Raw genomic sequence first — 19,507 nt, 5'->3', positions numbered from 1 at the left:
TCATGTCTTGGATATAAAAAATGTGTTCGGTATCTTTGCAAATGAATCTATTTAATCAAATATTAAGTTTTATTCAAATTCCCAAAGAAACAACCAGCCAATTGCTTTTCTTCACGATGTTCCTTGTCATTCATCCTCTTTGCATCTCAAGAAAAATAGCCTTGTTTAGGCCTCAAACATTTGCATGCACCCAATTAAAGCACAAGAGTAGTATTATAAGCCATTAAGATGTGCAGGTGAAGAAATTGAGCTTGATCTCTGGGGCAGTCAGCTTCCCCCTATTTGACTTTTAGAAAGAATATTAAAACTACTTGAAATTTGGAAGAAAAAAATGTTTAAATGGTAAGAAATTAAAATTCAACCTGAAACATGAATTAAAAATTAATTTCTAAAATATGAAACAAATCCACAGAAGCTGATTTTTTTACATTTTTAGACATTTCCTGGATCCATAATGATTCTCTAAGTGATAGTGATACACACAGATTAAGTAAGGATTGAAAAAGTCTGGGTCCTAGTCTCCCCAATGTCCAGAAAAAAAATTATAATTTAAATTTTTGTCTTCCAAGAGATCAGTGTAAACTACACATCCCTCTGGTTCCATTGAACTTCTTAGTAGAGTAACAACTTGCTCTGTTACTGTCATTAGATGAGGGAATTTAGCTCTTTCCTCCCCATCACAGGTTCCTACAGGAAGCCTCTTAGAAACAGCAGATCAGACAATAAGGAGGAAACCAAAATTCTTTAGGTTTCCAAGCATTTGAGAAAATATAAGTAATCCCAGTCCATTTCCTTGGAATTGCAACATATAACATTGTCCCGCAATCCAGAGTTCAGTTTGGTAAAAGAGAATTTTCTTCCTCCAGCCTTCACCACCTATTATTTTTCTATTTGCCTCTTTCCTGCCTCCTGCTCCTCCCGCTGGGGCTGTTTAGGTAAGGTTGTATTGTGCTTGGTAAACAGACAACACTTAGCTTCTCAGGTTGTTTGGACACCACTTTAGGTTCAGCTGCTGTACCCTGCTTCTCTGATCTTTTATATTCCCGAGCAGATGTCTTTCATTAATTTATGGATTTATCATCTTTTCTTTTTTTTTCCTTTTTTCTTCTTTTTTTTTTCTTTTTTACACCTGGCAGCTGTCTCAAGTTTCAGCAGTTATTGTCTATTTTGCATTACACATAGAATTGAATGTCATCTGTCTTCACAAAGCTATGGCTAAGAGAATTGAGGCAAAGCCACATGAGCTGCCGGGACAGATCTTGCTTGCGTTCCATCCCCCCCACCCCCCCACCCCCCTCCCTTTACCTCCTTAATATTTATTTGTGCTCATTTTCTTTCCTGGCCTTGAATGGAGCTTAGCTCGTGTTCAGTACAGCTGTATGTTTACTGAATCTATTCCATCATGAGTCATTGTGCGTGTGTAAGTATCCAGGAAACAGCTAGTGCTTTCTTGGAAGAACAGTTGCTTTTCAGCACACGCACTTAAAAGGGAAATTAACCAATTGGTCAGTTCAGATGTATTTTGAGGAGAAAGAAAGGATTATCTAACTGTTGGCTTTTAAATGTTTCATTAGCTATTTTTAATAGTTTATTAGAAACATCTATTTTATGGGAATTTTATCTTAATTGCACAATGAGCAAGAGATAGAGATTTATTCTGTGTTCCATTTCAACTGATCGATTCCAAACAAGACCAACAGAAAACATTTTGAAGCAAAAAACATTTTGAACTTCAGAAATCCAAATTCGAGATTGTGTGTGTGTGTGTGTGTGTGTGTGTGTGTGAAATTAAAAACTCAATTCTGATCAAAATATGATGAAGATTTTATTTATTTTTTAAATAAAAACTGCAACATTGTAGCAAAATTGGAATGAAAGGAAAGCTTCAGGAAGTTTCGATAGCTCTCTGCCTATCTGAGGAATAAAGCAAAACAGTTGAATTTCGTGTGAGACCAGATTTTGAAAGATGTGGGACTCATAAGTAATTAAACATATGAGGTTGTTTTCATGTAGCCGTCTGAAAGAAGAGATTGGAACCCAGATCTGAGAATATTGTCAAACTTGGGGCTTCCCTAAAACTCTTATCATGAGGCAATAGGAGACAGCTTGCAGCTATTATTTCACTTATCCATTTGGACAGATGGTCCTGAAGTGTCCTGGGCTCCTTTAGTCTTCTCTATCAGTCTAATGGAGGTTACTGGAGGGCCTTTCAGCTCTTTCCTTGGCACAAGAAGTATGTCAGTCATAAATTATCGTCTTTGTAATCATTAAGGACCTCAAACAAAAACACAAGTTCAGTTAAGCTGCTTTGGCTTACAGACATAAAATCAAATTTTCTTTCTTCAGTGTTTATTTTCAGTTACAACACACACACACACACACACACACACACACACACACACACATGCACGCACAAAACCACAATGCTTAACTTTTCTATTTGCCAACCAAGGTGATCTTTTTTTTTTTTTTTTTAATGGCATGGGGTATAAAAGGGAATGTTAATTGAACAAATTCTCAGCCGAATATTTGGTTAAATACTCTGCTATAAGTAGTCAAGAGCTTATCAATATTAATTCGATCATGATTCTCTAGTACTTCTCTGGTTCCCCTCCATTCTTACGATTAGTCATGCTGTACTTGATGGAGGTCATTGGGAAACCTTTATCTTCTGTGAGTGGCTGTGTTTATTTGCCTTTTCTTCATAAGATGTGAAATTCTGTTGGGTAATCAAGGGTGTGTGTGTGTCTGTGTGTGTGTGTGTGTGTGTGTGTGTGTGTGTGTGGTGTGCATGAACCTGTACACATTTTCTTTTTCTTTTTTTCCTTATTTTTCCCAGACTCGCCTTTAAGAGAAAAAAATCCTTAGAGAAGCTTCTAGGAAAGACCCTTAATTGACCTTGTGGGGGACCACATTGATTTTCTCCACGTGCATCTTCATTTCTGATAAATTATAAAGCCATTAATTTGCTGAGGAAATGGCAGGGCCAGGCTGCGGCACAGATGTGACCAGAGCCATCCCAGCTCAGAGTCTGCTGAGGAGTGCCAAGAATCCGGGCGAGAATCAGGAAGCCTAGATTGTTATGGTTAGCCTCACATTCTCTTGGGAACTGTTTTAGTTGCTGCTGTTTACAGATCTAAAAGGTAATGATGTTTCCAGATAAATAGGCCTTCTTATTTGGGGTAAGTGGCCATTTATTGATCTACTAACCCACATTTATTGATTTGTTAGCCCCAACTACTGTGTCACTCTCAAAGGAGTTAACTATAAATCCAGGACAAGCAAATCGTATTTGGTTTTGGACCGTTGCTTTAACAAAAGGGACACCCCCCACCCTGTTCTCCCTGTGCCAGAACTACCCCTACCAAGTTAGAATCATTATTTTAAAGGAAACAATTCAAAGGAGATAAAAGTATGATAGGAAGAAATCAAGTCACGAAGCCCCATTAGATTAGCACTGAGAGGTAAAATGTGAAGCTTGTATAACAGTGTTCAAAATAGTGCGTTTTCTATGTTCATGTATGTCAGTATAATAATTTGATGTAAACCACAGGGTGTGGAGAGTCAAACAAACAGAACTGTAATTGTGCTGAAGGAAAAATCTCTTATGATGAGAGTTGTGAAGTAACACATTGGGTGCATCTATCTCCTTAGCAACAAGTGAACTTATGGATAGCATACGGGACCTAGAGCAGGGGACAGATTTGGCCACCCTTGTCACAAAGTAGCCAAGAATCTGCAGCTAATTGTTCATCCTCACCTGTACCTTTGGTAATTTCTAACTGGTGATAGATTCCTTAGACAGTGCCATGGGCTGTGTGGTGGGCCTCCATTCTGGGGGTGACTGTGTGCATGGTGGGGGGCAGGAGTGACAAATCCTTGTTGTTATGGAATTTTCTGCCTTAACCAATTGCATCCTACATGCAGGAAGGATTGTCACCCAATCACTTGAAAAAAGCAAAGCTCATGTTCTTTTATACCCGTTACCCCAGCTCCAATATGCTGAAGACCTACTTCTCCGATGTAAAGGTAGGGGTATTTTTTTATTATTAGTTTTTATTTTTCTTTTTTAATTTTCTATGCATGTGGTAGTGATTGAACTCTCAGAAGTTAATGGAGATGAATATGGAATCAGCTTATTAATACACCTGTGTCTTAATGGATTGGATGCACTTGTCCTTTTGTCTAAAGGTGTGCTGAGCAGAGATGCCACTTGTGTATTCAGACTGAAGGACTGGTATTCCCAAGTTACGTAGGTTTGTAGCGTAGTCCGGGAAACTTTAGCCTCTGTCTTTGTATGTTTTAGTAGTTTCTGGAAGAAATTTCCGCTCGTAATGGATGGTTGTGCTTTAGAGAATGTTTCCCCCCCCTCCCCTCTGCAACAGTAAACTGTTTCTGTTTTTGTTTCTGTTGGTTCCCCCATATTTGTGCCTATGAAAGCAAACTCTAGCACCTCTTTTTCCCCCCTGTCGAAAAGGAGCGTGCATTGAAATTCTCTATGCAGTAGCTGCTTAAAAACAAAAGTGATGATTGTCTCTTATTTACAACTTAATTTGTTGTTGATGTAGAGTACACTGAGCATAAGGAGAATGAATAAAGTGACAGATTCAGGACACATTATTCAAATGAGGATATGAAAGCTGTCGGCCTACAGCTGCAGCCTCCCTCATTCTACAGAATATGGGGACCTCCTGGTTCTCTCTCTGTGTATGTGTCTGTGTGTGTGTGTCTGTGTGTGTGTGTGTGTGTTTTGTGTGGGCTTTAAGTAATTGTTTGCATCAACTTGATGTTGTGTTAATCATCTGTAACTTTTTAAAACATAGATTGGGTTTTGATGATGATAATGGCACACATGGTATCATTATCCAAGGAACTTGATAAACATTACATTAGCTGAGATTAGTTTATTAGGGTTGGGTGTTTTTTTTCCCCACCCCTCCACTGCCCACCCCCATATGTACAAGTTCTTATTTCTGCCACTGAGAACTCAGAAGCTGCCAAAACATGCTCGCTCCTCTCCGGCTTCCCTCCGCATAGCTTGTTTTGTACTCCAGGCTCGAGTTGCTTCCTTGGCCCCATTTTGCAGGCCAACTCATTTCAGTTTCCTTCATTGATGTTTGATTTGGCCTTATGAGAAAAGTTCTGTTTTCACTCCTGTTTGCTTTTGAATTGTGTGTCAACTTGAGCCTTTTATCTCTCCCCTTCCCTGGCTGTACTCCTTAAGTGGAAGGCATGTTTTCTCCTCATTCAGTGCCAACCGGCTGGGAAGGACGGGGAAGGCAGAAAAAGTCTGGAACAGAAAGGGGCTGCCTAAGAACAGGCTGAGTAACACAGGAGACCAAGAAAAGGATCTGGGTTTGGGCAGGGAGTGGATGGAGGTGGGGTATCTAGAATAGACTTGTAGAAGGGAATTGGCCAGCAGGTTGAGGACTGGCTGGCTTCTAGAACTTGGTAGAACCTGGCAAAGTTAATCTTCTAGGGAATCCTCCCAGAATCTTGGTTTGATGAGGGGAAGATAGAAAAGAGGCAAAAAAGAATTATGACATGTGCACACACATGTGTTCACATTGTGTGTCCATGTCACCTCCTTCACTCCTCCCCTTAGTGCAAAGATCTGCAGGGTATGACATAATTATGGTAATACTTTATATTATTTATATAGCATTTTTCACCTAGAAAGAGGTCAAAGAATCTTACCAACTGAATACATAAGCAGCACTCACCCACCATTCAAATGAAGCCATTTGGAGGGCTGGACAGCAGTAGCCATTCTGAGCCATCAACAGTACCCAACTGTAGACATGAACATTAGGTACACTCATGTTTTTGTGTGTGCACACATGTGGTGGGGAAAGCATAAGGCAGGGAAGATTATTGATCTGTGGTTTTATAAATGCCATGCAATAGAAACCAACAAGAAACCATTCCCATTTCTTTAGAATACATCTAGCGATGCAGTGTCACACATAACTACCTACTCTGTATAAATAACAATAAAAAACCTGCATGCATATGTTATTTTAAAAAGTGGCAATATTCAGATTATAAATTCTCTCCATACATAGCTTAACCATACTGGGAGAGAAAACTATCAAAGTGTATGGGAATCTGGTTAAAATAACAATTAAGCACTCTAATGGAGGGGAAACAGTAGGATATAGAAGGCAAAGAAGAAAATCACTAGAGGTCATTTCTCTTTTATTTTTGGAATGAATTATACATTTTAACTTTCTTAATTATGTCTTTTGTTTGGCTAATAATTAATGAATGTGTATTCCCTGAGCTCACGATGATGATGAGAATGAAAAGTCATGCATACAAGGGTTAAAGGTGGTCCTGGCATGGTGGCCCAGAAACTTTCAGATAACAATGGCAGATCTTTCTGAGATTTCCTTAATATTAAGAATCATTCCAAATTGAATGTTGGTAATGTTCATATCAACATCACTCACACACACACACACACATAAATGATACATAATTCACACACATATTAATAATGATTTTATATATAATATATATATATATATATATATATATATATATATATATATATTGGGGTCTATGTATATGTATATGTTATATTGTGTGTGTTATCTATTTCTATAGCTACATGGAAACATGAATATGTGAATGTGGATTTTTTTTGAAAGGCTGAAAGAGACTTGCAAATTTCCCTTTATATGAGCATACAATGCAAAGTTTTATTCCGTTCAGGATTCAAGAAACCCCTATAGAATTTAGAGAGATCCCTAAATATTGGGAAAAGGACCTTGGGATTTTAGCTGAAATAAAATCTTATATCATGTATCTTGAGAAACACTTTCAGGTGCCTCTGTAGCAAGTTATATGTGTCATGATCACATTAGCCTATCCTGGGATTGTGGTCACATTGATCTAAGGAAATTCCCACTTCTAGTAAAACATACTTTTCCAAATTGTAAGGTCCTTTCACTTCATGTAGTCATCAGAAGTTAGTCTTCATGTAAAAACCAGCGGAAACCAGCATGAGCAGAAAATATTTTGTTTAATAAATAAGACATAGCCTACATGTCCACCAAAGCCACCAGCCCCAGAAGATGAGCTAAGCAAGGGTGATGCCCATACCTTTGTATTTTTCCCTTAGAATAGATACAGTGCTTACTCTCCCCAAGTGACTTCCTTGGGCTTAGGTAATGGGGACTTTTCAATTCCCTTGGAAAGAAAGAGGTAAAGGGAAATCCTGTAATGTGGAGATGCTGGTGAGAGGAGAGAAGTTCTTCTACAGTGGTGATGGGATAGAAGAGTAAAACCAGGGCTGACTTAGTCAAAAATCTAAACAAAGTTCTGTGTTTTTCACCCAGAGTCCAACTTAATTCCCTCACAATGACATTTCGCCAGACAAAAAGCTCAGCTCCTCAGGGCTTCAAATCCTTTGAGAAGGGCAACTGGGCAAATGTGAGAGAGATGCTTAGGATGGGTGGGCTGCACTGCCTTCCTGTTCGCTACTGGGTGCTGATTTTAATGTATAAACTAATAACTCCTAAACCACTAAGTACAACAGATTCGATGTCATTTCAGCTTTGAAGAACAGACGCTCGCAGCTTTGCAAGCCGGCAGTGTTAAATGATGTATCCCATCCCCTCCACCCCTTGAGTCAACTGCTGCCTAGCCAGATTAAGGTGTCACATTGATTTGTTTTATACATCTTTTGACCATGCTCATTGAATATTTAGGAAGTTTCTTCAGCCCATATTGAGGCTGAGATGTCCCGTGGGAAGCATTAATCAAAGTCACAGAGACTCGTACACTGTGGAAACACAGCCTCTTTATTGTAGTGATTAGTTTTTGCAGTAACACATTAACACACTACAGAGCTTGCCTTTATAGAACAATTGATCCTTTTCTTGTAAGCCACTACAGAACTCGGGAAATTAACTCTTTAAAGTTTAACAGTTTTCCTCCCCCCAACGCAAATATCTAGTAAAGAGATGACTTGCTTTGCTTTTAGCCAGGAAGGAAAATCGAATGCATTTCAGTTCACTTGTGGAAGGGAAACCCTGGTCTTTGGTCTCTTTTGCTGGTCATTTCACTTGTCTCATGTTTGGGGAGTCTGTTTTTTTCTGTCCATTCTTTCTCTCTGGTATTTCCATTCTCCAACAATAAGCCTTAAATCTCCCTTTATGTCCCATTCGTAAATAATGGGAAGTGCACTTACTTTTTTGTCCTCTCCCATTAGGTCATTCATGATCATTCTAGAAAAAAAAAAAACCCTTCTATTTTTTTCCTCTACAGTACTCTTGTCCATATGAGACAATGTCTTGTAACAATGCAGAAGCCTAATCTCCATGTCAAAGCAATTTTCATTCCCCAGTGCACAGCCTGCTATCATTTTGTAATGTTTTGTTTCTTATTCTAAAAGAATTAAAAAGGAACAGTAAGCCGTCACGGGGGCCTGTAGTCCTTATCTCAGTGTCTGGAAATTTGGACAGTGTATTTTACTGCTGAGATAAAATGGAAAGAACTCCAAGTTCAGCAAATCGTAATGGGTTTAAGTTCTATTGAAATCGGCAACCAGAAGATCAGATAACGGGGGTCCTTCAGTTGTCTTTTTAATCGGGTTCCCCGCGAGGCTGAATAGAGACAGAGCAGACACACAGAGTGAAAATATAATTCTTGGATAGGTTAAGTACATGTTTGAACTCTTGCAAGCAGAAGCGATTTGCTGATGACTTAATCATTTTCTGGTCAATTATCTGTAAGGGCCCTTGCAACTCCATGGCAATTATGATGCAAGTTGGCCTTCTGGGAGAAACACCAGTCTCCCTGCTTCTGTTTCCTTGTTACTTCCATTCTCTGCCATAAATTTTCATTCATTTATTATCTTTGCTAGTATGGAAACAACTTTCTGTGTAGTAATTACAGCTCCAATACACACTTTAGCTGTCATCTTCTTGGAGTCTGGATGTTCTCATGGCCAGTGTTTGATAAGTGCTCTTTGCTGATTTTTGATGAATGTACATCTTTTACTTGGGGCCAGGAAAGGGAATGCCTGTGATGACAAAAGGCAGGGGTTGTCTGTCAGACTGCCTGATATAAAGCTATGGATTTATTGGTTTTGACTTGGCAAGTTGAGATGCATCTGTCCTTTACATGAGCAGAGGGCTGTCAATAAGGATGGTATCATTTTCAGTGCATCCAGGAAGACATCTTCATTACAAAGGTCATCAGGAAATCTTGGTAAACAAAGTTTTAAAGCTTAACCATGTTATAGTAACTTGGCATTTAAAAAAAAAAGGAATAAAGCTTCTGTTTATGCTGTCTGTGTACTGTGTGTTAGACACACCTCCCAAATGGCACAGATACCTAGGGAAAGCCAGGGATGGGTCTTATCCAACACTGGCTTCAGGGAGAAGATGAACAGGTACCAAGGTCTGACCAAACCACACCAGAAGTTAATACTGTGGACAAACATTAAGTGGAATTGTGGCCAGATGGGTATGGGAATCACCCATTACCAAAAAATAAAAAATAAAAAAAAAAGCAAATAACAGATTCTTGCCGTTTTGTTGGAAAGCCATTTTCCTGCATTAAAGAAGGCCATATGAGGTGATGGGAATCTTCATTTTAAAAATCTATATCATATTAATGGTGAAGTCCTGTGGTTCATCGTCTTTTGTACTTGAGAGTGACAGCTCTTTCTAGGATTCCATGGCTTGAAAGAATTTCCATAAGGAGTATACAAAATGTGCCAGGTGTGGTGGCACAAGCCTGTAACCTAGCCACTCTGGAGGTTGAGGCAGGAGGATCACAAATTCCAGGTCAGCCTGAGCAACTTAGTGAAGACCTGTCTCAAAATAAAATGAACTGGGATTGCAGTTAGGGGTAGAGTGCCCCTGGGTTCAATCCCCAGTCCCATGTACACAAAAGAAGAGTAAACAAAAGCAGTTGTTCTACTGAGAGATGAAGAATCATGTTTTCCTAAAAAGATGCTAAGCTTAAGAAAAATCTGATTTAGAACTTGAGTTTTCCATTTGAAATGTGAAGGGTCAATGATGTGATTTCCATTGCTGGAACGTTTTATGATATTCTGAAAAAAAAAAAAAAGGTTATTTCTCTTTTGCTACCATTTTGGTAGAATTAAATACACGCTTTTCCAGGTAACAGGGTGGAGGGGAACTTTGAAACTGTTTCAAATACGTAAAAAAACAAATGAACAAAAATGGCAATATTCTTATCCTTTTCAACGTTTAAATTTAACAGTTCAACAGATGCATTACCTCTCAGCTCATCAAGTGGTTTAGCAATTTCCGTGAGTTCTACTACATTCAGATGGAGAAGTATGCACGTCAAGCCATCAACGATGGGGTCACCAGTACGGAGGAGCTGTCTATAACCAGAGACTGTGAGCTGTACAGGGCTCTGAACATGCACTACAATAAAGCAAATGACTTTGAGGTAGGAACTAATCTACATTTTTTGGTCATCTCCTTTTACTTTAATTTTTTTTTTTTTTTTAAGAAATGTTCCTAAATCTGTTTGGTACTAGTTTGTTACAAGACCATGGCCTAGTAAAGTGACAGGCGCAGCCACAATGCAGAGCTTACCATCAGAACCATGGGGAGTTGCCCCTCTGCCATTTCCATTCCCTTCCTCTGGCTCTTTAGCTTATATGAAAGACCCACCCAGCCCCAGAAAAGTGAACTGAACAGTCCAAAGGAAAGAGCAGTAAGGAGCAAATACTTCTTCCAGAGAAGAGGCCCCTGTTCCAATAAGCTTTTTCATATTTATCTTCTGGGATGTCAGTTGAGCTGATGCATGTTTTGTGCAATGATAGCTACAAAAGTTGTTTTCAGACAAAGTCTAAAAATGTTGACAGGGAAGTAATATTCCATGGTTTCTAACTTTAATCGATTTTCTTAATGGAGGCCTCGGTATGAGAATTTACCAAATACATATCAGAAGAGATCCATCGACATCCTTTTTTAGTTTTATTTGTTTCTGTTTTGGGAGGAGCGGATCATGTGTTTTATTTTGCCTATGTATACCTTCAAAAACATGTTGCTCTTTGCTCATATGCTCCTGTACTGTCTTGGATAGATCTACAACATGCACATTCTGGATACAAACAAAGCAATATAGACAATTCTAGGAAGCCGTACCCTTGCAACAATGAAAGATGTGTAGCTATGAGTAAGGCATTTCTTTATGGGCTAATGCGGTGCCTCAGCAAACAGTGTTCACCACCACGTGATGACTATCTATGAGACAACACCAGCAAATCTCCCAGTACTCACAAAGGCATTTTGCTGAGCCCTGCAGGCTGAAGTGACAATGGTTGGAGATGGGAATGTGACAAGGGTTCTGCAGGTTGAACCCTCAATTAGGAGAGTGGACGGGCTGTGGCTTGACAAAATTGGTTCATTTCTTCTATCATCTTGGCTAAATGCTGTGCTATTCTAAAGATAGAAATTTTTCATATCTGCTCTTAAGGAAACTTATGTTAATATTCTTGCTTTCCCATTATAGACAGGTGTCCAGGATGTTATTAATTTCAAAGCAAAGAGGACACCTCAATTTGGCCTTGTCAATAAAGGGGACTGATCACCAGTACCCTCTCTGCTTGCCCATTCCTTTTCAGCTCTTCTCCTTAGTTCTGGGAAGTGCACATCAGTTATGGTGGCTTATAAATAACCAAGTATGCTGGGCAGATGGCACACACCTGTGATCTCAGCAACTAGGAAGGCTGAGGAAGGAGGATCATAGTTCAAGGCCAGCCTCAGCATTTCACAAGAAACTTTTTCAGAATAAAAAAGGCTGGGGATGTAGCTCAGTGATAAAACACCCCTGGGTTCAATCCCTAGTAGGAAAGAAAGGAAGAAAGGAGGGAAAGAGGGAGGGAGGGAGGAAGGAAGGAAGAAAAGAGAGAGAAAGAAAAGAAAGAAAACTAAGTATGCAAACTTAGCAATGGGGAAGTCATAGTTTTTCCTTGAAAGTATAAATGATTATACTGCAAGTTACCACTGTATCTTTTCTGTCCAAAGCCAATATATTTCTTGCCAAACATGTTGTCAATGAAGTTTTTCTTTCGCTGAACACATTAAAATTAGTGACTCTTGGAGTGCTGATTCACTATCCTAAAATCTCTCTCTTTCAAGTCTCAGTTGTAACCGAGAGATGTTTTACTATAATGACAGAATACAAGCACATTTCTTCTACAGCTGAAGAACATGATTATGGCTAAACATTTTAAAGAGATCTTATTAAGAGCTTTATTCCCCACCCCACCGCTTTCTGATAAGTCTATTGATCTAAACCTTAAGCTAAGAGACTTCTACTGTGTGCTAGTGAATTATTTATATTGTATTATGACATAAATATTCACCTGCAAGCACAGATCAAGCTTCATAAAAGATTTGACCAAGATTCATGAGATGATTTCTGCATTTCTGCTGTATAACGTACTCAAGGGAGCAAATCCTTAAAGTGCACATTAGGATTTGTGGGGTTGTTTAAACCTTACCTGGTTGGAATTTAATCCCTTACTCTCAGCACAAGGACCAAAATGACACAAACAGGGGACAATGGCATCAAGAGATACCCAACAAGCTGCTCCATTTAGCATCATCTAAATCCTCCTTTAATATGATTAACATCTGATATTTCTCCCTTTGTGAATCATATCCACTTCCAGCCAGGCCACCTCTCCTTTATCTGCAGTGTCTATTTTAAGACTGCTTCACTGCAAGGAGCATGGGGCCTGGGCAGGAATTTTGTCACTTCTCACGTGACTTTGGACAAGTTATTGGACTATTCTGGGCCTAAATTCCTCCTTTGCTAAAAACCAGGCTCTTTCCAGAAAGGTTGGAAGGAAGACTCAGGAACATGGATGGTGCCCTGTCTGCTCTATGCACAAGCTCTCACATACGTACACTCACATGCAGACGCACCACCACATAGAAGCCCACGGTCACCATATAGTTTTTACTTTAGTCACTCAGTTTAGAACATTTACAAATGCTTCTGATAAGGGGATCCCTTCTTTTCTGTGCCTTTGAGCATGGAGGTCACTTCTTAAGTGAGATGCTTAAAAAGCCACCGTTCTTATCACTGTAGCTCCACCAGCATGGGCCATGGCTGCGAGCCAAAAGTAGTACAGGCACCTCGAGCTGAATACCTCGACTGATAGTGTGTGTGCTGTTCTACTTTTGCATTGCTGTTTCTCCCCTTCAGATCAAAGTAAATAAGCCCATAATTTCAGTATGGCAAGTGAAGAGGATGGTAGAGTGGAGACTTGTATACCTTGTTTTTTTTTTTTTGTTTTTTTTTTGTGTGTGTGTGTGTGTGTGTGTGTTTAATTTTAAGCAGAGACCAAATGTGGTAGAGAGACTGAAGTCATGTTTACACAATGACCAAAGATCCAGTCAGTGCAAATGAATAGATTAACCCTCCTGAGTATTATTAGCTGGTCAAATAACAAAATATTGTATGAATTGTATTTTTAAGTTTCTCAATCAGTTATTTATAGCAATTATAAAATAGCTAACATTTACTGAGTGTTTACTAATGTCCCTGGCATTCCTTACAGCATTTCAACAATAGTAACTTATTTAATGTGGGCAATAATAAGGACACAGACACTAATAGAATAACAAGAAACATTCCAACCTGCCTAAAGCCTTACCATTTGTTTTTTGCAGTCCTGGGAATGGAAACCAGGGCTTCTTGCTAGGCAAGCACTCTACCCCTGAGCTCTGTTTTGAAGTTGTTCGAAATGGGTAGAACCAAAAAAGGTGGGAGGTTTGAGGAGAATCTGATTTTTCCTCCTTCACCAGAACTTTTTCTTTCTCTTCTGTTCTCCTTGTCTCTTCTCAGCTTTCTGCTTCCTCTCAGCTTGTGTCTTGACTTTCTGTGGCACCTCTGTCACTGCTCAGCACCATCCCCCTCCAGCCCCTGCTGCTGATGGCCCTCTGGGCTGGAGAGGTTGCTGACCCCTGGCCTATAGGAAAATAAAGCAGATGGGGAAGGTTTATCGCTGGCAAAGAAGGAGTGGCTTGCATCTCTCTCCTCTTCTGGACCCTGCATTTCCTGGCCTTTATGAGTCAGGACCTTCTAAGTGACAGGAGAGCTTGCTCTGTCTTTTGTATCAGTTTACACAATTGCCAAGATTCTTGGCACGGCATCCAGACTTAGGGTGGTGAGAGCTTGAGATGACCCAGGGGATGTGGAAGAAGACACCGAAGGGGAAACAAAAAACGGACTACCCTTTTCGTTTGTGCTAAAAGGAGGCAAGTTGGCTACATTGCACAGGATGGGGGTGGCTCACTGCTGAATATGAGTTTGCAAAGGTGTTCAGGGAAGGGGTGTTCCATTACGGGCTGCATCTTTCACTCCTGCCTCTCGCGTTTAATGAGATTGGCAACAATAAATTTGTCTTTCCAGGTGTTATGGTATATATTTCCATGCTTCATTCTCACTTCACTTTGAAGAGCTTCCAAAAAAAAAAAATTTTTTTTTTTTTTTTTTTTTTTTTTTTTTTTTTTTTTATGGGGAGGGAAAGCAGGTTTGGCATTCCTTCCCAGTTTTTAAATCAAATTGATACTTCTGACTTTAGGGGCATATGAGTTGGATTTTATTGCTTTTTTTTTCCCCCCTCTCACAACTGTAGCCGGGAAGGAAGGTAATAATGGTGCAGCCAGTTTACCTGTTTTGCAAGGAACTCTCAACTAAGGCAACTGATGTGTGTAACTCACAAGATTCGTTGCACTATTGAAGGAGCCCAAAGACCTTAGGTTTGACAGCATTAACCAGGCTGGCCACTTTCTATGGGGCAGTTAAAAGAGGTAGAATGATCTAGAGGTTAAGGGTTTGGGGGAGCAGTTGAGTTTATTGCACCCTTATGAGAAGGGTGCAATAGATACCTTCATCGGGGTGCATGAGTCTGGGATAGCATGAGGTAACTCTACCCCCCCACCAAGGAAAGCAGGGTCTCTCTTGGGTCCCCTGGTGGCTAATCATTTACCTGTAGGCAGAGTCTAAGTTCCAGGAAGAGTGACTAATCTTCCTTGCTCTTACTAAAGGCCTAGGTGTCTTGAGTGAAGCTTTAGAAATAAAATAGGATGGGGAACTTGATTCATTCCTTAGTGGCTTTGTAAATGCCATTTCCTAAGGTCCTGATAGAAATAGCATCTTACGGAGCAGGGTCTCCATCGCAGAGACTCCATCACAGAGCCTAGTGGGTTTGACGTTTTTCTAGGTGACATAGGCAAGAAGGGGTACTTCTGCGGACCTCTACATGGGAGCATTTTCTCACTTTCTTCTTGATCACAGAAAATAAGAGAGGCACCCCGTCTGGGCTCCCCTGCACCCACCAACACATGTGCTCATTCAACCTGTTCCCCTCAACATGCTCCTCTTGGCACCCCGCTCCACTTTCAACCACGCCCATGTTTAAGAAGATTTAATATATTTGGAAGTCTTTCATTCACATTGTCATCTCTTTAAAGAAGAATGAGGACAGGTGGATTTAGGAAGCGCTTCCCTCTGCTCCAAATAGATACTTAAATATGAGTGATCATTTGGCAAACTGGCACATGAGTGAAAACCTTTTACTGCTGTTGCTGTCTTTTGGCCTTGAAGCTGCTGAGCCATTTAAATGATCACACAACGCACTCTTAGTGGGTGGTGAGGAGGAAAAGGAACACTTACCATTTCTTCCCTTGCCAGTCCCACCATTGACAAGCCAAATTGATCTTTTAAGAGACTAAATGAATGTTCTCTAAATATATGTACACACATGGCTGTCTGGGAACATATTCCTTGAGCAGAATGATTGCCTGGAATTGAAGGAGACAACAGGACCAGCAGCAGCAGGCTGGGAGTGGGACTGGGGGTTGGGGGGAGGGAGCACCCTGAGCAGCACGAGGCTCCATTTCTTTACCGCTGTCCTTTTGAGATTCAAGGTGTTCATCAGTATAATGAAGCGGGCCCATTGATTTATCATCTATTTGGTAATGTCATTGCATTTTTAGCTCCCTGTGTCTTTTTTGTCATTGGGTTACATTCAAGCACAGTAAGATCAACTTTAAAACCTCCTTACTCAACAGCTTTATTAGTTATAGCATTCCATGACCTTTCTCAACATTCTTAAAGAAAAAGATACAGCGTAATGTCGCTTTACTTTGCTTATTGTCCTTTGTTGGGGTGAACAAAGCATTTTCTACAGTGGCTATAGCACATAATTATACAGCTTTCAATAGCAGTGTCTTGGCACATATCAAAGTTCAGAGGAGCCTTTAGAAAAAAAAAAAAAGATGTTTTGTGGCAGCCTAGGGAGGGTCTCATCTTTCCTTCAGAAAATAGTTCAAGGCTCTTCTGTCAAGCTTCCCTACTTAGAGCTTTTTCTCCTCCTGCTTCATAAAGTTTAAAGGGGGTTCAGTGGAGTTCTATGATCTATTTCCTTTGAAAGATTGTTCCTCGGCACAGAGAGGCCCTTTGACTTCAAGAGTTCACAGATTCGTGTCTTTAGGTATCATATGTCTGACCTTATCAGTTACTCCATTTAATGTAGGAGAAAAAGTCTCAACTCTTTGTGTTTGTCTGTTTTGCCTCTGTGAAATGATTTGGTGAAAAGACCATCCTTTTTAACACACCACTGGAGAGCCCGTTTCTGACTGTAACCTACCCTGTGGCTTTTTCTCTCTTTAAAAAAAAAAAAAATTGTCCTTGTGTTTTGTGTATGGATGAGTTCACAGTGAGAATAGAATTATACAAGGGCAGGCGCACACACAAAAAAATCTTTTGCTTTCCTCCCTCACCTCCCACACCCCCCCCCATGATCTATTGGCTCTCTCGGTGGCTGTACCCCAACAGGCAAAGCATTTAGCAAACACAGAGGCGGCGGCTGGGGTGCTGGGACCACAGTGGGTTTTCCCTTGCTTCGACCTACCCCTAAGGCCTTCATAATTAATTGTCCTTCAGAGAGGAGGAAAGTTCAGAAGCAGTGTGTGGAGCGATGTCTATTGTCTGACATTCAGCTCTCCTTGCCTCGCCTCTTTTTCTTCGTCCCACAAAGGGTTATCAATAGGAGAGAGAGCACAAGTTCCCTTCTGGAAGCCGCTGCTGGTGGCTAGAGCTTTCAGGGGGATGTGATCATTGTGTTCAGCCCATCCCGGATTAAATGTCTGAAGAAGTTTGAACAACCTATTGAAATTGAGCCTGTTTATTTCATCTGGATTCAACCAACTTATTTAGCAAAACCAAAGCTTACTGGAAGTTGCAGGTCTCTTTTGGCAGTGGCAGATAACATTTTAAATCAAATTTTCTCATTCCTTCCAACCCCACCCCCACCCCCAACCCCAAGATGGTATGTAACTTTAGCTGTTTGGTTCTTTATCATTCATAGGGCAGAAATGTTCATGATCACTCATTTCCCCTCAATCCATCAATGTAAATTTGCAACAGGAAATATTTTTTTGCAAAGATTCGATTTGGTGGAGCATCAGAGTTCAATTCTTCAAAGTAGATTATGGTTTTGCCTTCAAGGATTGCCTTAAACCAATCTTCAATAATATTTGGTAATGACATAAAACAAATACAATCTGTCCCCCACCTCCCCCCTCCCATTTTTTATTTTTTTGGCTGAGACACAAAATAAAGATACAGTGTGGAGACAGCCACTGGAGAAGTATCGGGAAAGGAGGACTGTCTATTAATGATCATTATACTACTGTTTCTGTTAAATAGGGTGAAGCCAAGAAAAACAAATATAATCGTTCTTCCGAGGAGCAGTTGAACTGGCAAATTAGTAAGGTTTAAAATAACTGCACTGTCGGCTGCTCATGGCAGCTTCAAGGCTGAAGGGAACCCTATTTAAAGGAAATCTGTGTCCCTGATAGCGATTCCTTTTGGAGGGAGGGACCAGCAGGATGGCCACAATCGACTCTGTCCCCAGTGCTCTTTGAAAACAATTTCACAACAGACCTTTTGGTATTTAAAGAGAACCTGAATGTGGAAGTTGACACAACTAATATAGTCATACCAAAAAGGGGGTCATAAAAAATTAAAGTTATTCTTATGAATCTTTCATGAGAAGCAATGAAAAGGGACACTAGTGTAGCCAAGTCCTTTGTGCTTGGAGCTCTTCTTCCGGGCTCCGGAGCTATTGTTCTTTCAGCTCCTCAAACAGACTTTCACTTTCAAACTGACAAAAGTCACTTAAAAGCCAGACAGCTGTACTAACACACCCACCTTACTGAGGAAAAGCCATGGGCAGGTGACAGGCCCTGCTGGGAGACCTTGTTTAAAATGAGCAGGGGCGGCTGTCTCAAGCCTTGCCATTGCTTCTGTGCTCCTTTTGAGGTGGCCCATTTATTGCTCATTTGTGTCCCCTCCCCCCCCACACAAGGCTCCCCAAAATATTGCTTGCATTTCCATACAGTATAAAAGAAACGTTGGCACCCTTAAAAAAGCACGTGGTGAGGGTCCAGTTCATGACAGTTGCAAAGATTGGCTAGTTGGACTCACAAAAACTCCCTGTGGCCCCCTCTCTCCTCGCTCGGCTTTCTTCAGCCCCTAACCATCCAGTGCAGATCCCTCTGAAGCTTTTCCCATTTCTGTGGCCTTGTTAAGAGTAGCTGGAATTGGGTCGAACACCCAACAGAGATGAGCAGTCGCCTCACCTGGGGCTTGAAGACAGAGATCCCAGGTCTGTCTGGGGTGGGGCCGTGGGCAGGCACCCCAGCCCTCAGGGCCGCAGCCGTTGTGGGCCACGGCAAGTCCTCCCTGTGTGTGTATTACAGGCTTCCCCTCCCCTGTCACCTTGTGTACAGTCTGGTCTGTGACACTGATGGTGATTATGTCATTATTTTGCTCTGGGGGCCCTGGCACATCTGCAGAGCCCAAGCACATCTTCTTTGTTGCGCTGGCAAACGTCCCACACCGCAAATGCTTCATTAGCCCTGCTGCCGGCCTCCTTGCCAGACGCGAGTGCCCAAATCCAGCCTTCCTTTTGCTCCGTTCTTTTGTGTGCCTGATGATCATGTATTCATCTTCCTGGTTCTTCCCCCATTTTTCCTCGACTTCTGAACTCCAGATGTCCCAGTTTTCTTGCCCAAATCACTCTGAAGTCTGTGCTCTCTACCCTGAGCCTATCACTGGCCCTCTCCACCTCTCCTACGTTTCCATTTCCCACATGAACAGTGACTTTGAATAGCTCCCCACCACGAGGACTCAGGTTTTCAAAAACTTGCAATTTGAAAATGTACCAAGTGATAGGTACTTGGTTGATGATGGTGTTGGATGTTGTTTCTGCCTTTCTCCTCCATCCCCACCTCTTTCTCCCACTCCCTCTTTCCTTCTTTATTGGCTCCTGCACATGGCCAGATTTTACCAATTTTCTGAGAGCAGTTTAAAATGTGAGTATGCGGGCTGGGGATGTGGCTCAAGCGGTAGCGCGCTCACCTGGAGTGCGTGCGGCCCAGGTTCGATCCTCAGCACCACATACCAACAAAGATGTTGTGTCCGCCGA

General features: G+C 41.0%; 1 protein-coding gene across 6 annotated transcripts in view; it reads left to right on the top strand.

Annotated features, from left to right (window-relative positions):
* PROX1 (prospero homeobox 1) overlaps nucleotides 1-19,507 on the top strand; it is a 53,080-nt gene that overhangs the window by 13,480 nt on the left and 20,093 nt on the right. For all 6 annotated transcript variants that reach the window (XM_081299017.1, XM_081299016.1, XM_081299020.1 and 3 more), the window contains 2 exons: nucleotides 3,924-4,029; nucleotides 10,243-10,437. In XM_081299017.1, the coding sequence (XP_081155143.1) occupies nucleotides 3,924-4,029; nucleotides 10,243-10,437 (301 nt within the window). The remainder of the gene's footprint in view (nucleotides 1-3,923; nucleotides 4,030-10,242; nucleotides 10,438-19,507) is intronic.

This window comes from Spermophilus citellus (genome assembly GCF_964194105.1).
Source record: "Spermophilus citellus genome assembly, chromosome: 6".
NCBI classification, from domain to species: Eukaryota; Metazoa; Chordata; class Mammalia; order Rodentia; family Sciuridae; genus Spermophilus; species Spermophilus citellus.
Note: the sequence above shows the minus strand (reverse complement) of the source record. Positions and strands in the feature narration are given on the sequence as shown.